The following is a 19,206-nucleotide window of genomic DNA, read 5'->3' on the forward strand; positions in this document are numbered from 1 at the left end:
TTAAAGTCACCTGTCTGCAATTTTCGAATGATCCCAAAGACATTGATTGACACTGATTAGCATGCTCAGGTGTGTTTGATTAGGGTTAGCGCTAAACTCTGCAGGAAAGTGGATCTCGAGGTCCAGATTTGAGGATCCCTGCTCTAGAGTATAGCAACTATGTGATTTATAGCGCCTCTATAAAATATCACTAAAAACAGAAATAACAGTAGAAAATAAGTGTGATTAATGTTAATAATTATATAGTTTATTTGTAGTAACTTTCAGAAGTTAGAATAAAGTCAAAAATATCATGCTATAATATAATATGTAAAGTTCATATGAAAGAGGCAAAGTTTGCTTACTTGTTTACTTTACTTATCATGTAAAATTACATCGTAAATGAGACCGTTTACAGTTTATTAGCACTGAAGGCCTCATTCGCATAGTTTCCAGGTCATCTACGCTTTTTCTACTGTGCCTTACTGAAACCGCGTCTTCAGAGCCAAAATGGCGTTCTATGGAGTCGCGCCCGTGATCATCCGGGTGTCTGAGGACGTGACCAATCAGACGGCGGATGTGCTTATAAGGCGGAGTAAGGAGTCTTTGGGAAAACCGGCTAATACAGTATAACTAGAGAACATAAATGACAAACAAACGGCGGGATCGCGTCTTAAAATCACGCACAACGGTTTTTAGAGATCAAACTCCTCGTGAAAGAATCGCAAAGCTCTTTTCATCCACGCCGCATAAACGTGAGAGGGATATTTTGACGTCACCGCCGCACGAACCAATGAGCGGCCTCAATATGTGGGACACGAGCGACGTGACGTGTGCTCAGGGTGTCTGCGCATGCGCAGTCTGCGGGAGCGTTATGTAAACCTAAGCTGCGTCCGAAATCGAATACTGCGTACTGGGTACTACATTTGAATTTGAACGTACTACTCGACCGTTAGAAAAGTACGTTCTATATAGTATGAATGTGGGTAGTATGAATGAAATTCGGACGTACTACATCCGCCATGTTGACATTGTCACGTGACATACGTCGTCACAACAGCGCGTAAATGTATAGAGCCCAATCTACTGAGCGAACATCGGTGATGTTTTTCGTTTTTCTTACCGCTTTCGTCTGCGTTTTTATGTCGTTTGAATTAACAATTCAAAGCAGGCGTCGGTCAGCTGTTCGCAGATCATGCCTTCGTTGACAGCTTGTAAATCCTTTACTAAAATAGCTTTTAATTTTCTACCTCAGAATAACAGCAGCTACAGCTGTGAACGGAATGACAGACTGATTTTATGTAAGGATATAAAGTAATTTATTGTAATAAATAAATACAAATAAAATTACACAAAACGAACATAAATTAATAAACTTGAATGAATGCTTAGACAAATACACACACACACACACATAAATACACACATCACAATATATACATAAATACATACATAATATATACAATATAGACAATATACACACATATATAAATATATATAGTTAGATATAGATATATCAGCAAAAAAATGTGTAACCTATTGAAATTTTATTCTAAAAAACAAAAACTACATATTTACAGACTGTGAACAGCATCATACAGGCTGCTGTCACTGGCCTTTGACATCCAAGAGCTGCATAACATTGTGCACAGAATGAGCAGGTCTGTCATGGGGATTTTGAGGAGGCTGATTGCCTTCTCCACCACAGATGACCTGGAGGCAGTTGAAGCAGCTTTTCTTCTGGTAGCTGGAACAATAGATTGCTGTCACATACAAACTGAACCTCCAGCAAGTGAAGCCCAATGTTATTTCAACAGGAAGTGGTTTCATTCTGTTCAGCTGCAGGTCACCACCATGGTAAGTACCTTGATATCTTTGTTGAGTATCCCGGGTCTGTGTATGATGCCAGGGTGCTGAAGAACTCTGGAGGCCTATCCACCTGCAGGAAAACACATCCTGGGAGATGGTGGGTATCCTTGTGTGAGTGTTCATCTGCCTCATCACAGCAGACAGAGAGTCTGAACACAATCCTGCACAGCTTTGATTCAATACCAATGATGCTCGTGCACAGAACACTGTTGAGAGAGCCTTCAGGATGATGAAGACCAGCTGTGCTCCATCTTCTTCTTCAAGGCCCTGGAAGTGAGTTCTGCCTTTGTGCAGATGTTGTTGCATGCTGTGCAGTGCTCCACAACCTCCGTCTTCTGAATGAGGACATTGCTGATCCAGAAGTTGTGGAGGATCATGACGATGATACACTGGAACCCCAAAACACAGAAGTCAGCACAGAAGAGCATGTGCGGGACAAATGGACCACAGCTGTGTCACAGCAGACGACCGTGTGCAGCTCTTCAAGAGCAGATTACCTGTAGGACAGTCGAACAGGTTAAGACTCTGCAAATCACTTCATGTTCTCATAGTGCTATTGTTTAAGCTTGTGTAAGTTGTGAAGGTCATTTTAAGACTGTCAAATCAAGATATACATATATTAGTTATTTAAGAAATATAAATAATATAAAATCACATAAATATGTATAAATACACATGTAAGTATTTAAATTTAAACGTGTGTGTATTTATATATACACATAAATATATTACACTCAGAACTGAGAATTCATATTACAGTTGAAAATGAAAATTTTACAATTTGAAAATCTAGAAACATACCACATAACATATCATACCAACATATTTACAAGTTTAATTTTAAAATATGTATTACTTTATCCCTGGGTTACATTTTTTAATTCCACTTTTTTTCACTCATTTTTGATTCCCAAATTTAAAGTTCTCATCTACAGTTACTGAAATGAAGCTGCTGAAGTTTATTTTCCTGACATTATTATAGAAACGTCTTAAGAAATTCCCTTTTGCTGTTGCTTTAAGCTCTATTATACTACTTTATGAAAATGTTAATGTGGTTTTGTCTGAAGCTTTGTGCTCTTATCCATGTAGAAATGAAAAATAAATAAATAAAAACATAAAGAGAATAATTTGTATGGGTATTTCTCTAAAGTGTGGCACCCATTCTCAAGACAACATTCTTCAGATGTAAAAAAAAAACAACTGAAAACTGCTACAAAATCAGTGCACACAACTGCTTCAAAAGTTATTTGCTATTAAGTACTTTGCAACATGTAAAGAGTGTGTGTAGTTAAGATTAATTTTAATTTATATACTTACTGAATTATGCTTTCCAGTGAATAGGGTTTCATCAGTGGATGAGAACAAGATTGTGTTCATCAGTCTCTGTAACATCAGAACAGGATTTACACATTACACATTACTGATGATTTATGCCTTGTAAGTTAACCAACATTTTTTTTTTTATCAAAATATAAACACTAGTAAAATGTAAATTAACTCGTTTCAATTACTTAAAATTTTGTAACTTTATATCATTAAATTACTTAACGAGCCGTCTGTAGAAAGCAGCCTTAACAAGCGGAGGCACAGCCTCTGATCGATAATGGTTATTAAACATATTTTTAAACTCAATTTACAAAATAGTCTCATCAGTTTACAATGTGTAAAGCTTTAACAAATCAGTTGTTTACTTGGATTATGTTAAACAAGTACACTTTAACCACAATGAACAGCGTTTATCCATAAGGTACTTACACTTCAAAACAGCGGCGTCACGATCCTCCGATTTTCCGTTATTTTCGAATATGAGTATGACGAGCCCTCTCCCGGTGCCTCATGGGATAGAGAAGTGTCCATCCTATGCATACTACGGAATTCGGCCGGAAGTAGTAGGCCATCCGGGTACATCTCGCCTACTGTTTTTCGAATACTGAGAATTCGGACATACTACTTGCTTCGCATACTGTTTTTCGCCTACTATATAGTATGGAAGTATGCGATTTCGGACGCGGCTCTACTGTCTATGATGTGAACCTTCTCTGATTCGGCCCGGTTCTGTGTAAAAGTGGACTTTGGTCGACTGAGCGGGTCTGAAGGCACATCTTCATTAACTCTGAGATGATTTAATCACATAAATTCATACCCGCGCTTCAGTAACGCCTCAGGTGAGTGCCGCTTCACAAACTCACGGATTACTTCACGTTTTTGTGCAATATAAACAGACAAACACGTTAACGTTACATAAAAGGCTAATCCGTCACGGACTTTTTACAAAATCAGTCCGTTTGGTTCAAACCGGTTCAAACTCTATATTAGAGCGCCTTTTGTTTGTTTATCACGTTTCTATGGCGACCTGTGACGTAGGCGACACGGACTGTAATGACCCAGTTTTAGGATCGAAGTTATTAAACATGCCAATTTTTGCACGTTTATGTGTGCAAGTGCTTTTATATTTAATTAAAAATGACATTTAATGTGTTGGTTTATATTCCTTTTGTGTTTTTTACATACACAGAAAGTAAAAAATAGCGAAAAACGTAATAATATATAAAATGTTATAATAAGCATAAATGTAACACGCTGCTTAATATAAACAGTGAAATATTAATGTTAGATTCTTCTTCTTATTATTAATTAAAAAGATACTACGTTTATCAACATTTTTATTAACGTTAATTAAATATTGCTTAAAATTGTCTTTTTTTAGTTTAATTTGATGTTAATGATAATACTTTATTTTAATTATAATGAATTAAATATTAATAAATGTTTACTAATGCATAATAAATCTGAAGTGTAATAATTTATAAAAAAGAACATTATATGCATTAACAGTAATTTATTAATTGTGATATAGCTGTGTATGTTAATTTGAGATTTTCTATATAATTTTTTTAAACTTTGTTTATGATGATAATATTTGCAGTGGCTTATGTCTTGAATTAAAAATGTTGTTTTATGTGCTTTATATTTAATGCGTCATTTTGCCAAATTTAAAGAATTTTCTTAATTTTCTGTAAAGTTGCTTTGCAATGATTTGTATCGTAAAAAGCGCTATACGAATAAACTTGAATTGAATTAATAATAATAGTTTTAGTGAACTGTGAATACTGTCTGTGTGTGTCTGCAGTGTCTCGGGCGCAGCATCATGTCCGTCAGCTCCGTCAGCTCCGTGCACTGGTTCAGGAAGGGTCTGCGTCTGCATGATAACCCGGCTCTGCTGGAGGCCGCCCGGGGCTCACACACGCTGCGCTGCGTGTACTTCCTGGACCCCTGGTTCGCCGGGGCCTCCAACCGCGGGGTCAACCGCTGGAGGTCAGACACACACTAACACTCACAGTAAAACATCAGTGAAAGTGTACACACTTTGGTTCAATGGCTCCGCCTTGTGGCCGTTTAGAGAAGGACACCCTGAGCTGGACGAATCCGCTGGTTTATCTGAGCATCTGTGTTTGATGTTGTGGTCTGAGAGAGAGGGAGAGAGAGAGAGACTGAGAGAGAGATAGAGATGCTGAGAGAGAGAGAGAGAGAGCGAGAGAGAGAGACTGAGAATGAGAGAGAGCGAGAGAGAGAGAGACTGAGAGAGAGATAGAGAGACTGAGAATGAGAGAGACTGAGAGAGAGAGACTGAGAGAGAGAGGGAGAGAAAAGCCCTCAGAAAAAGAAAAAATTACAGATGTAAAAAAGAAACTGCTAAAGATGCTTGGTTTGATAAAGATGAAAAAACGAAGAAAAGAATTGCGATTATTATCAAATAAAAAAAAAGAGACCTTGCAAACCAACAAATACGAGCCACATATCAACAAACCTTTGAACTATACAAGTCACTATTAATAGAAAAGAAAACTCATCACATAAAAATAAAGAAAAATTTGAAGAAGCAATCGATCAAAATTATTTTTTGGGATTTATGGAACAATTTAGAGAAATCCAAAGGGGCCAAACACCTTCCCATCTCTGACCCAAACATCTGGACTGAACATTTCAGCTATCACCCAAAAACATCTGACCTCCCAACTAAATAACCTGGAATACACCACAAAACACAGGCTAAATCATTTAGACACACCCATAGAATTAACTGAACTGACAGAGAAATCTCTAAAAAAGAAGAAATCAAGGTGCTTAGATGGAATTTCTAATGAAATGATGAAACAGCAGCCCAAAACTGAGACTTGCTATCCTAGAGAGAGAAGAAGAGAGAGAGAGAGAGAGAGAGAGAGAGAGAGAGGGAGAGAGAAGAAGAGAGAGAGAGAGAGAGAGAGAGAGAGAGATTTGATTTTCACAATCGATTTATTATAAAATTTTTAATATAACACTTTACACACACTTGAAAAAAAAAAAAAAAAATATATATATATATATTACATTAAACCTCTTGCAAAGACAATTTCTTCATTTTCAACTGAAACCAGAGCATAATTACAACACCACTGAGTTTCAAAAGCCTTTAACGTACTCATCAATTTATGAAAATTAAAATCAATAAGTATTCTTGATTTTACCATATTTTTAAAAACTAAAACAACATCTTGTCCTGATTTCTCTTCAATCTTATTTCTCCTAGTGATATAAACAGCATATTTTGCTTGTCCCACAATAAAATTGATGACTTGACATTTGAACTTTTGTTTTGAATTGTAAAAAAAACCCAAAATATAATTTTGTTTTGAAAAACTAGTATTAAAATAATCTAAAAAAACACTTAATAAGTCAAAAAGAGGGTTTAGTCGCTTACAATACATGAAGCAATGAAAAATAGTCTCTCGTTCTGAACAAAAAGGACATTTGTCGCTTACAGTGGGGTTTAAAATAGACACAAATGCATTTACAGCAATGGCTCCATGTAAAATCCGCCACTGCAAATCACCAATATTCTTTTTTAATGGTGGTTTGTAAAGTGCTCGCCAGACAGGTTTAGTTTCAGAATTGATTCCTAATTTTTCTCTCCATACTGTATCTGTTTTAGTACTTAAATTTTGCTGATGAGTAACTTTAACAATGCATTTATATAATATTTTCCCTTCTACTGTACAAAAATCAATATAATCATTACTTCCAAAATTGAACAGGGGGCTATTAAAACAAAACTCATCTATAACAGGGAAAATTTCAAGTTCAGGAAAAAGCTCTTTACTATCAGGGCTTAAAGTCCCTGCACCAAACTCTTGTAAAAGTATCTTCTCTTCATCAGTTAAAATCATAGTTATTTTTTCTAGAAATTTTTTTACAAACCGTATTGATCGAACTCCTAATAGGTTAGCTACTTTTTCAGCTCTCAGTAAATTATAACCTGATTCATTTATAATGTGTTTTAGTTTAAAAACCTTTTTATTACATAATAAATCTGTTAAACCAGGAAAATCTTCTGCCGAAGTATCAAACCTAGCTCCAAAAACAACTGGTTCTTCCAATAACCAATGAAGAGAAGTTGCTGGTTCCATCCAGCGATGTTTAAAGAAACCCCACACTTTGAACAGATTTTGATAGAAAGAAGGAATTTCATTAAAAGTCAATCTTTTATGGTCCATTAGAAACAATGTTAAATCCACTTCCATATTGCCAACTCTTCTCAAGATACTTAAGGCCAGTGGTCTCCACACCAATGAATAAGGTCCCATCATAAGTTTCTGTATATATTGGAGACGGTAAGTGGCTCTTCTACAAGCGAGATTTACAAGACCTTGACCTCCTTCCTCTTTGGGCAAAAAGAGAATGCTTTGAGGAGTCCAATGATACTTGTCCCAAAAAAAGTTCACCAGTTCTCTTTGAATATTAACAAGGAGTCCGTTTGGAGGGTCAACACAAGCAAGTTTATGCCATAGTGAGGATGCCACAAGATTATTAATTATAAGAATACGTCCTCTATAAGATATCTGAGGCAGCAACCATTTCCACTTTTCCAATCGACCTTTTATTTTCTCTATTAAACCTTCCCAATTTTTCCTAATAAAGTTTTCATTTCCTAGATAGACACCAAGGTATTTTAAACCTCCTCTTTTCCAAATCAGTCCTCCAGGTAAAGCAGGAAGATCTCCACTCCAACTTCCCACCATTATAGCTTCACTTTTCCTCCAATTTACTTTGGCAGAGGAAACTAGTTTAAAATCATTTACAATTTTTTCTAGCTTAATAACATCTTCCTTCTCATTTACAAAAACAATAACATCATCAGCATATGCAGAAAGGTGTAAAGAATTATTACAATCAGGAAAACTCAAACCTTTTAAATGAATTCGTAGTTTTTGCAGTAAGGGTTCAATTGCCAGGGAGTACAACATACCAGACATAGGACATCCCTGCCTGACCCCCCTTTCAACTTTAAAAGGAGCACACAAACCACCATTAATTTTAAGAACACTCTCAATGTTACAGTATACAGCCTTTATCATTGATATAAACGTATCGTTAAACCCAAAAGCCTTTAAAGTACTCCATAGAAACAAATGTTCAACTCTGTCGAATGCTTTCTCTTGATCAAGAGAAATCATTCCAGAGTTAATTCCCAGGAGTTTAGAAGCATCAAAAACATCTCTTATTAAAGCAATATTATCAAAAATAGACCTGTTGGGAATACAGTAAGTCTGATCACAGTGTATCAATTTGCTTAGAATTTTACTAAGTCTCATAGCTAAAGTTTTGGACAAAATTTTGTACTCTGAACATAAAAGTGAAACAGGGCGCCAATTGCTGATATACTGAAGATCCCCTTTTTTGGGTAACAGTGTAATGACTGCTCTTCTGCAGCTTAGAGGCAATAGTCCTCTTTTCAGACTGTCATTAAAAACTGTCAGCAGATCTTCTCCTATGACGGGCCATAGAGTCTTATAGAACTCAACAGGCAGCCCGTCAATTCCTGGAGATTTACCATTATCCAAGCTCATCATGGCAGTATAAAGCTCTTTCAATGACAACGTCTGTTGTAGATCATTGTTAGACTCTTCATCCACCTTTGGCAGTCCTTCAAGAAAATGATCAGCCTCTGCACCCCATTTCCTCAGTTCAGATTTATAAAGGTCAGAAAAAAAAACTACAGCACAGCAACGTATGTCAGCAGGCTCAGTTAGTTCTTGTCCTGTAGCTGAGCGTAAAGTATGGATCATTTTACTTTGACCTTTTTTAATTTCTAAATTAAAAAAGAATTTTGAGGGAGCATCCATTTGTGCCACAGTTTGAAACCGTGACCGGACTAAAGCTCCCTTTGCTTTAACTCCCAACAGGTCTACCAAAATAGATTTCTTTTCTTTCAGATCATCAATATGTTTTCTGTTGTTTTTTTTTGATGCTAATAAATCTTGTAAAACAGTAATTTCCGTCTCTAAAATCTTCATTGACTGGGCTAGGTCTCGAGTAACATTAAGAGTGTACTTTTGACAAAAATCTCTAATAAGAACTTTTCCACAATCCCACCATTGCAATAAAGATACATAAAAATGTTTTTGCTGCTTAAAAGTTTTCCAAAAAAAAACTAAAATTTTCTAAGAATTTTTCATCATTCAGCAATGAAGTATTAAAAATCCAATAAGCACTTTTATACTTAACACATTTAAACAAAACACTACACAGAACTAAGCTGTGGTCAGAAAAAACCCACTGGAATAATTTTACAGAACTTAAAAAGATTTCGTTGATGTTGAACACTATATATTCTGTCAAGCCTTGCTAAGGATATATAATTTTCAGTACTATGAGCCCAAGTATACTGTCTAACATCTTGATTCATATTTCTCCAAATATCACATAAATCATGTGTTTCAATTAATTGTATAAGTATTTTCTGAGAAGCAGCATGTGGTTCTATATGATTTCTATCTAACTTAGAATTTGCGGTACAATTAAAATCCCCACCTATAAATAACATATCATCTGGATTTAAGTCTTTTAAGACAGCATCCACCTTATCAAAAAACAAAACTCTTTCTAACCCCTTTGTAGGAGCATATAAATTCAAAAGCACCATGGTAACTTTCTCATATTTTACTTTGATCTTTAACAAACGACCACCAATTATTTCTTCAACTTCACAAGACAAAGGTAAAATGTGTTTTGAAAACAAAACAGCAACACCTCCACTAACAGAGGATTTATGACTTAGGACAATCTGTCCATCCCATTCTCTTTTCCAGTCGTTCTCATTTTTAAAATCACTGTGTGTTTCTTGTAAAAACAAAATATCAATTTGCTTTTGTCTACTAAATTCATATAACATCATTCTTTTATAACCATCTCTGGCACCATTTAAATTTAAAGTTCCAATTTTAAAATTTGTCATATTTATTTTAGAGACAAGAAAAAAAAATAAAAAAGTTGCCAAAAAAACTATTTTTGGCAAAATTTTAGAAGTTGACAGCTTCATCTTTATTACATTTTTTTTTCAGTTTGTTCACCAATTTTCTAAGACGATAAATCTCCACATCTTGAAAAGCTCCCTCTTTTATTAGATACCTTACATCATTAATAAATTGCTTACTATCAGGGAAGAAATCTTCTACTTGCACTCCTTTTACTCCTTTTGTTTCTTGCAGAAATTTGCTAATATCATTAGCACTATACAAGCAGATCAAGGTTTCATTTTGGGAACTTAGAGACAGATTTGAACATTGACATATATTGGAATCAGAGGAATCTCCATCACTATCTGATGCCACACTCTCTTCACCACCCTCATCTTTCTTTACTTGTTTAAGTAACTTTTCTTTTCCACCACTTTTTTTCTTTCTTTTAACTGGGATCTTGAAAACAGATTTTGCTTCATTCTCAAAAACTACAGCATTTTCTTGCATATCCATTTCAACAACATCTGTTATGCAAACGTTCTCAGAAGGTTCAGCCTGCTCATAAGGCCTAGCGAATTCATCATTTTTACTAGACATGGTAACAATCTCAGACTCAGTTTTATCAGATCTTAACTCAGCAGCCACAACTGCAACCGGCCCAAGCTCACCGGCTTCGACCACTGACACACCAGCAATGTCAGTGTCATTTACGATCTCAGCCAGCGGAACAACAGACACCCCCATTTCAGTGCTTGTGTTAACAGCTGCATTTTCCTTTTTATTCGGACAATCACGAACAAGATGTCCAATCTTACTGCAATTAAAACATTTAATCGTAGTATCAGATGTTGCAAACACTGTATAATCGAAACCATCAATTTTGAACTTGAACACCAGATCAATCTCATCAATTCCGTTTTTCAACACCATGAAAACTTGTCTTCTAAACGAGACTAAATGTTTCACCAAAGGTGATTTGCACCCAAGAGGAATTTTCTTTATTGATGAAACCAGTTTTCCATACCGAGATAACTCTTGCACCAGTATATCGTCATTAATAAACGGAGGCACGTTGGACAGAATGACCTTTTTGGACGGGCTACTCAACGGTAAAACACTCACGAGTGAACCGTTCAACACAACGCCACTTTGGACAACTTCATTTGCCTTCTCAATTGATTTAAAAAAGATAACAATTGCACTATTCATTCGCGATGCAGAGACAATATAATCATGTCCCACAATCTCTCCCACGGCTAAACATACCTGCTCCACGTTAATCTTAGACTCCACCTTCACTCCATGTCGGCGGGTTAAATCTTTAAAACTCATCGTGTTTTGGTTCGTCATGCCTCCCAGCGCAACGCTGGTTGCAGACGGAAAAAAAGCTTTTAACTCTAACCGATCCAAACACAACAAAACATACAAACAAACACACAGCTCCAAATACAAAAGCACGATGCAGTCACCCTTACCACGCTCAGTTCATGTACTCCGACAGAGAGAAAAAAAAAAAAAAAAAAAAAAAAAACACCCAAACCAAAAGAAAAGAAAAGAGAAAGAAAAACAAACGTTTTTGCCACAGCGGGCAAAAAACCAGCTTACATTCACCACGCGCTCTCCAGTCTCGCTCAACAGACGCCCACGCATGCGCACGAAAGAGAGAGAGAGAGAGAGAGAGAGAGAGAGAGGAAGAGAGAGAGAGAGAGAGAGAGAGAGAGAGAGAGAGTGGCCAAGTGGCAGAGCTCCTCATCCTATCTCTTAAGGGAGCTCCCAGTCACCCTACGGAGAAAGCTCATTTCGGCTGCCTGTATCCAGGATCTTCTCCATTCGGTCGTGAGCCACAGCTCATGGTGAGAGTAGAAACGTAGATTGACTGATAAATCTTGACCAACCGCATCCGTCTGTCAGTCTCCCGCTCCATCCTTCCCTTACTCGTGAACAAGAACCCAAGATACTTGAACTAAAAAAAGCAGTGCATTCTGGGAGTGATGCAGCTTTAGGAGTCTTGCTGTCAGCATTGCTGTCTATGTAGAGCTCACAGCCGTGTTCAGACACTCTTCATACGTGTGTGTGTGTGTGTGTGTGTCAGGTTTCTGCTGCAGTGTCTGGAGGATCTGGACTCCAGTCTTCGTAAACTCAACTCCTGTCTGTTCGTCATCCGTGGTCAGCCGGCTAACATCTTCCCGCGCCTCTTCAAGGTAACGCTGGCTGATGTTGAGATGAAACACAGTCGTGTAGCTCGTTTCTCATGTTCAGAATAACTCTGATTGGTCCGCAGGAGTGGAAAGTGTCTCGGCTGACGTTCGAGTGTGACTCAGAGCCGTTCGGGAAAGAGCGAGATGCAGCTATAAAGAAACTGGCGTCTGAAGCAGGAGTGGAGGTGATCGTGAAGACCTCGCACACGCTTCACGACCTGGACAGGTGAGAACTTTTAGTTTCAGATTTTAAGCTAATATATACATTTAGGCTATTTTAGAAGGATATTATTGTGATGAATCCTGTCAACTGAGTCACTGAAGTGAATGAATCAGCTGCATGATTGGTGTCAGTGGATCCTAAATGAATCTGTGGTGTGTCAGGATCACGGAGCTGAACGGTGGTCAGCCGCCGCTGACGTATAAACGCTTCCAGACGCTGGTGAGCAGCATGGAGCCGCCGGAGCCTCCGCTGGAGCCGCTGACCCGAGAGCTGCTGGGAGACTGTGTGACGCCCATCAGCGCAAACCACAGAGAGAGATACGGGGTGCCCCTGCTGGACGAGCTGGGTAACACACACACACACACACACACACACACACACGTAGCTTTCGATGTTTCGTAGTGGTGCATTAGAGGTGTGTTTGTGTTCAGGATTCGACACTGAGTCTTTGGATCCTGCTGTTTGGCCCGGAGGAGAATCAGAGGCGCTGATGAGGTTGGAGCGACACTTCGGACCCGACTCCAACACGGTACCACACACACACACACACACAGACAAGCGGCTCCAGCTGTGGTCAGGTGATCAGTCGTGTTTGAGGCATGTGCTGCTGTTTTCCAGGCGTGGAAGGAGAACTTCGAGCGTCCGAAGATGAGCTCCAGTCCGCTGCTGGCCAGTCCGCTGGGCTTGAGCCCGTACCTGCGCTTCGGCTGTCTGTCCTGCCGTCTCTTCTACTACAAACTCACTGAACTCCACAACAAGGTGCGGCACTGCCTCACTAACCACTGACATATACCACATCATAGTTCTGCATATACATCCAGGCAGATATGCATTATATACCTACAAAAACACACTTGAAATATGATTTAATCAATTAGTTGATTAATCAATTTAAAATGGCAAATATATTTAATTGATTATTTCTATTGTTAATTTCGTTAACGAAAACTGTGAAAACTGTTTATTTTTATTTAAAAATAAATTTCTCAAATTAAATTATTGCGATTTTTATCGTTTTAACTATTATACAGCATGACGAAAATATTTTCAGTGACTAAAATGCTCAGACATTTAATACATGTATTGTACCTAATGTAAAACATAAGATTATGCATATTTATATATTATAATATATCTATTTTGAATTTATATTAAGTTATAATTCATTATATGGCTAACATACAAAAAAAGTCTTAAAATATAACGTAATATATTTAAATGTATTTTAAAATAGAATTTATAACATCATTAACTTTATTAATTCACTTAAAATATATGTAATACATTTGATTTTAAAAGCTTTTAAAATTATTTATTTTATTACAATTGTTTTCTTATATTGTGATATGAAAATCATAATTGAAACACTTTTTCTAAACCGATATTTTCTTATACAGTATGATGATGTTTAAATCAACTTAAACACTTATAAATTAAATTTCCTTATATTGCGATAAACACTATATTTTCTCATATTGAAGTATAAATCCAAACATAAAGACTGTGGATGCACGATATTGGAATTTTGCCGATATCTGATATGCCGATATTTTTAAACAAATTTTGGCCGATACCGATATATTTTCTTTCTGTTTTGAAACAACACACTCTCTCCTCTGCAGAAATTATATTCAAAATATTTTTAATTTTGTTTAGTTTTTAAGAAGTTATTTGATAGAGTTAAATAAACGATAATGAAGGTTTTTTGACACTACATTGAATCTTTGAAAACAACTATAAATAAACTATTTATCAATGGGTGCATTTTTTTTCCTGCAGAAAGAGGCATTTTAAGATTCAACATTTGTAGGTGGTCTAAAGAAAAATAGTTACAAATTCTGCTTATGATTTGTAAAAAAAAAAAAAAAAAAAAAACATATTATACATGAATGAATAAATCAGTATATATAAAATAATTTAATATACAAGTGTCATGTTTGTGATTATTATTTTTTTCATGTAAGCTGTAGCTTCTCACCTTTAAATCAAAGCACACTCATTATATTCATCAATTATTGCTTTATTTAATCATATACACAGTCAAAATGTTATTTGTTTAGGCTATTTTACTGTAATTTACTTTATTTTGATCTACTTTGGCCAACAGCGCCCCCTACAGAGTAAAACTGTTTACAGAGCCACAGTGCTGACGTGATCTAGTAAACCCTGATCGCATGTGAGTTAACGTGTTCCTCTTATCGGCAAGACAAATCAGCATAATCTTTTATATCGGTCCGATACCGATATTTACATTTAAAGCCATTATCGGCCGATTCCGATATCAGTCCAACAATATCATGCATCCTTAATAAATAATTATAACAACATATTGTGATGTATAAATCATAACTTAACCACTTTCAAAGACATTGTCTTATATTGATAATTTAAACACTTTTAAACAATTATTTCCCATATTTGGGAATATTGTGCTAAATATATAAACCCGTGATCCGTTGCAGGTGAAGAAGAACGCAAGCCCGTCGATTTCTCTTTACGACAAGCTCTTATGGAGGGAGTTCTTCTACACGGCGGCGAGCAACAACCCGCGCTTCGACCGCATGGAGGGAAACCCCATCTGCATCCGCATCCCGTGGGACAGGAACCCCGAGGCGCTTGCCAAGTGGGCCGAGGCCAAGACGGGCTTCCCGTGGATCGACGCCATCATGACCCAGCTGCGTCAGGAGGGCTGGATCCATCATCTGGCGCGGCACGCCGTGGCCTGCTTCCTGACGCGAGGAGATCTCTGGATCAGCTGGGAGGAGGGCATGAAGGTGCGGCCCCAGGGCATGCTGGGTAAGGGAGGTGTGTCTGCCGCGTGCTAACACTGGTGTGTCCGCAGGTGTTCGAGGAGCTGCTGCTGGACGCTGACTGGAGTGTGAACGCCGGGAGCTGGCTCAGTCACTCCTGCAGCTCCTTCTTCCAGCAGTTCTTCCACTGCTACTGTCCCGTGGGATTCGGACGCAGGATTGACCCCAACGGAGACTTCATAAGGTGAGCGTCTTCACTGCTTCACTTCCTCTTAATCTGGATCCAGTGTGAACGCGAAGTATATAAAGTTTTACTGATGCATAACAATACGAACTTAATTATTACAATTTTAATATAGAAGTAAAGAAATTCACTATCAGTTGCTCATTATTTATTAATAACTTTATATTTGATCTATAGAAATTACTGCATTAACCTTAACGTATTATATTATTATAGTTTTTAATATAATAAGTAATTCATACACTATGTATTTTATGCACATTGTATACATATATGGAAATTTATAGGTATTTAAATTAATTATATGACTAATGGTGATTTAAATAATAAAAGTTAAAGATACATTTACTAGGTAAAGTAATTATGTTATAGTAATTGAAATATGAATAAAAAAAAAAATTGTAGTTTTTAATAATACATAAAACTTTTCCGTATTAATTGATTATAAGCATATTAGCTAAATCTGGAAACAGTAGATATTAATAATCAAAAGTCACCTGTAGAAATTACTTTAAATTAAATTTATGCATTTAGCAGACGCTTTTATCCAAAGCGACTTACAGTGCATTCACGCTAACATTCTTTACCTAACATGTGGTCCCTGGGAATCGAACCCACAACCTTGTGCTGCTAACGCAATGCTCTACCAATTGAGCCACAGGAACACTTGGTTAATTAATTATGTTAGTACTGTAATAATATTATAGGTTGTGATAAGTGTCTGTGGGTTGATCTCACTCTGATTACAGACGTTACTTACCCGTGCTCCGAGATTTTCCGGCCAAGTTCATCTACGATCCCTGGAACGCACCGGACGACGTGCAGCGGGCTGCCAAATGTGTGATTGGCGTGGATTACCCCAAACCCATGGTGAACCACGCTGAGGCCAGCCGCCTGAACATCGAGAGGATGCGGCAGATCTACCAGCAGCTCTCCAGATACCGCGGACTCAGTAAGAGCGTTTAAAGCAGTACACAACAAAACTGCTTTATGCGATTCGAATAAACAGAACGTTATTGTCCACTAATATAGTCATCGTTACAGTTACCGTTCTTGGTGTGAACGAGACTTAACTATAAGAATATAGCGAATTCCACAACACAACTAGTGGAGCAATACTGTTGTAATTTCATAACGATATTTACATTTTTAAATTTGAACAATATTTATTTTATATTTAAAGAGCGTGTGCATTTAAACCAGAAGGTGACAAAACTGACGCACGCTTACAATAAACAAAATGATATCGTCTGCTACTATAGTTAACGTTATAGTTATCGTTGTGGTTAACATTCTTGGCCTTTATTTCCATTCAACTCTCAGGTCTTCTTGCAACTGTTCCATCCAATCACAAGGAGGTCGTGGGTGCAAATGAATCTCAAGGAGCAACGGCGCCCCCTACATGCTGGAGGACCCACTGCAGCACTTCGTCTCACAGTGAGTGTTTGAAATCATGCATTGTGATCAAATAAGTGCGTTTGAAAGGAAATCACTGAGCTGTAATGATCTGTGTGTCCAGCAGGGGTCAGGAGAGAACAGCAGGGAGCAAGCAGAGCGAGACATAGCATAACAAGACAGCGACACGCCCTCAGTGAGACCATGTCCTTTGGCTAATTAGATAACGATTAATGAATGTTTGCGCAATTTTTTGTAATGTTTCTTTCCTGCAGGCCACCGTACATCACCCTACACCATCCAGAGCGACCTGACGGAGCGCAGCCACGAGTTTGCCATCCCTAAACAACCAGGTATGTGTTTTCACACAGGAATATGCTACAAATGGTTTGCGAACAAAATCTGATGTTAACTTCCTTCAGGGCGTCTGATTTGGCCGGCTGGGGGTGGGACTGGAAGGAGTGAAAAAGAGGAGGCGGGGCTTAACCGTTGCCATGGTGATGATGGCCCCTCCTCCTCCTCTTCAGCACCAAAAGCCCAAGATGATGAAGTTCGTAAAAAGTCGAAGCTATACACATTTTACTGATTAGTCATAATAGAAACACTCAACTGTGTTTATCTGTTTGTTACAGAAAATGCAGGAAGATGCGGAGGGCGTGGCCTTCTGTTCCTAAGCTCCTCCCACTGATGGATTCGCAGAACGTACTACAACCTTTCCTCGTGTGTTAAACACAAACATGAGTAACTCGAAACGGTTTGTCCAATCAAATCGTGGTGAAAAATGCAATTTTTACATTTTTAGAAATTTTATACAATTTCAATTAACTAAAATGTAATTATTATCCCAAAAACTGATTTTACAAATCAGATGTAAATACTTTCTTCATGTCATTAAACTTTAAAACTAAAGGTCCTTTCACACCAAACTTTAAACGAATGAGTGCAACGTCAGTTTGAACAACAATCTAAATAATAACTATTTATTTATATTTAAGAATGTAGTTGACGAAAACATGAACCAAAGCTCAAGTCTTATTGGTCTCCATGTTGAAAAATCGAGTGCCTCCTATTATTTGCTGTAAAAAGTAAAAAAATCGCAAACAGCCGAAGAAAAACATGCGTTGTGCCACATTTCAACTGATCCAGATTTGCTCAGTATTATGGATGAATGGAAGAGTTTCAGCAGCGCTGCTCTGATCCGGACTCACCTGTACATACCTGCGTCTGTTTCCATGGTGATGTGAGAGTCACATGACCGCTGGATTGTGTTTGGGTCCAAACTATTGTAACTGAATGAATGATTGTCTCATCTGTAAAAACAACTTTGTTTTGCTCCATTTGTTCAGTGTTTTTGCACAAATAGAATAATGTAGAATAGGCTCGTCGTCAGTCTTCCATCGCTGTACATTATTGTCATCGCTTCCATCTCTATGTACTCCAGTGTTTTGTATATGACAGCTGTATCTTATGGAGGTGTACATTTTTACCATTTGTGTTTTCAGTTTTTATAAAAAATATTAGTAGCTGTTTTGAATTTTAAAGATAAATTATATCTATCTATCTATCTATCTATATATATATATATATATATATATATATATATATATATATATATATATATAAATATATAAAGAGCTGGGTAGTAACGGATTAGATGTAATCTGGATTACGTTATTAGATTCCAAAAATTAAGTACTTAAAATACTTGTAATCAGACTACATTTACTTTTTTATTGATTACATAATATTTACAAAATTGCAATAAAATATTAATTATTGTTGATTCTCCTTAATTCCTATTTTTCATTTTTAAATGTTCCTTTCTAACATAGCTGTTCTTTAATCGCACAAACCTCCTGAACCCCAGTTTGGGAAACCTTGACATGATGTAATGTTTATTACAACAAATGGAATATATTCTCTTATTCTCTGTATTTGTATATCAATATGTCCTATTTAAATCAGTGTGATAAACTAGTTTGGTCAAAAGTAATCAGAAAGTAGTCTGATTATATTATCTAAAACGTCTAATTGAATGGGTTACATTAATAAGTAAATATTTTGTCATGTGATCAGTAATGAACTTCTGTTTGTAAGTAATCTGCCCAGCGCTTTGTATGTGTGTGTGTGTATATATATATATATATATATATATATAGATAGATAGATAGATAAAGATATAGATAGTACTCACATTTGTTTCTTAGTCTGTGTGGTACTTAATCAGCCAGCTAATAAAAAAATATTTAAACATAGTGCATTATGTCTCATT

The 19,206-nt window shown here is 36.9% G+C and overlaps 1 protein-coding gene and 1 long non-coding RNA gene across 3 annotated transcripts; one reads left to right on the forward strand and one right to left on the reverse strand.

The window, feature by feature from the left end:
• Window positions 1-1,220: 1,220 nt before the first annotated feature.
• On the reverse strand, window positions 1,221-3,751 carry LOC127942709 (uncharacterized). The gene is made up of 3 exons (XR_008149380.1): window positions 3,604-3,751; window positions 3,166-3,231; window positions 1,221-2,345 (listed from the first exon to the last, which is right to left on the reverse strand). It is a non-coding gene; the product is annotated as an uncharacterized LOC127942709 (long non-coding RNA).
• Window positions 3,752-3,867: 116 nt separating this feature from the next.
• LOC127942707 (cryptochrome-1-like) lies at window positions 3,868-19,189 on the forward strand. 2 transcript variants are annotated; one of them, XM_052538616.1, is made up of 15 exons: window positions 3,868-4,013; window positions 4,979-5,163; window positions 12,217-12,325; window positions 12,406-12,548; window positions 12,707-12,891; window positions 12,977-13,074; window positions 13,164-13,304; window positions 15,008-15,319; window positions 15,388-15,539; window positions 16,289-16,491; window positions 16,863-16,976; window positions 17,059-17,130; window positions 17,210-17,287; window positions 17,357-17,484; window positions 17,567-19,189. In XM_052538616.1, exons 2-15 carry the CDS (start codon window positions 4,997-4,999, stop codon window positions 17,606-17,608), a joined length of 1,944 nt encoding a protein of 647 aa, XP_052394576.1. In that variant the 5' UTR covers window positions 3,868-4,013; window positions 4,979-4,996; the 3' UTR covers window positions 17,609-19,189. The 2 variants fall into 2 exon arrangements, with proteins under 2 accessions (XP_052394576.1, XP_052394577.1); XM_052538617.1 differs by having other exon boundaries at window positions 17,062-17,130.
• Window positions 19,190-19,206: the final 17 nt, after the last annotated feature.

The sequence above is a fragment of the Carassius gibelio genome, chromosome A22 (assembly GCF_023724105.1).
Source record: "Carassius gibelio isolate Cgi1373 ecotype wild population from Czech Republic chromosome A22, carGib1.2-hapl.c, whole genome shotgun sequence".
Lineage (NCBI taxonomy): Eukaryota > Metazoa > Chordata > Actinopteri > Cypriniformes > Cyprinidae > Carassius > Carassius gibelio.

What these genes read in the sequence shown, in the direction of transcription:
- LOC127942707 (XM_052538616.1), top strand. Translation starts at nt 4,997, where the DNA reads ATGTCCGTCAGCTCCGTCAGCTCCGTGCACTGGTTCAGGAAGGGTCTG. An exon ending in CGCGGGGTCAACCGCTGGAG is followed by an intron (nt 5,164 to 12,216) that starts GTCAGACACACA and finishes TGTGTGTGTCAG; the next exon opens with GTTTCTGCTGCAGTGTCTGG. An exon ending in GCTGGGAGGAGGGCATGAAG is followed by an intron (nt 15,320 to 15,387) that starts GTGCGGCCCCAG and finishes GTGTGTCCGCAG; the next exon opens with GTGTTCGAGGAGCTGCTGCT.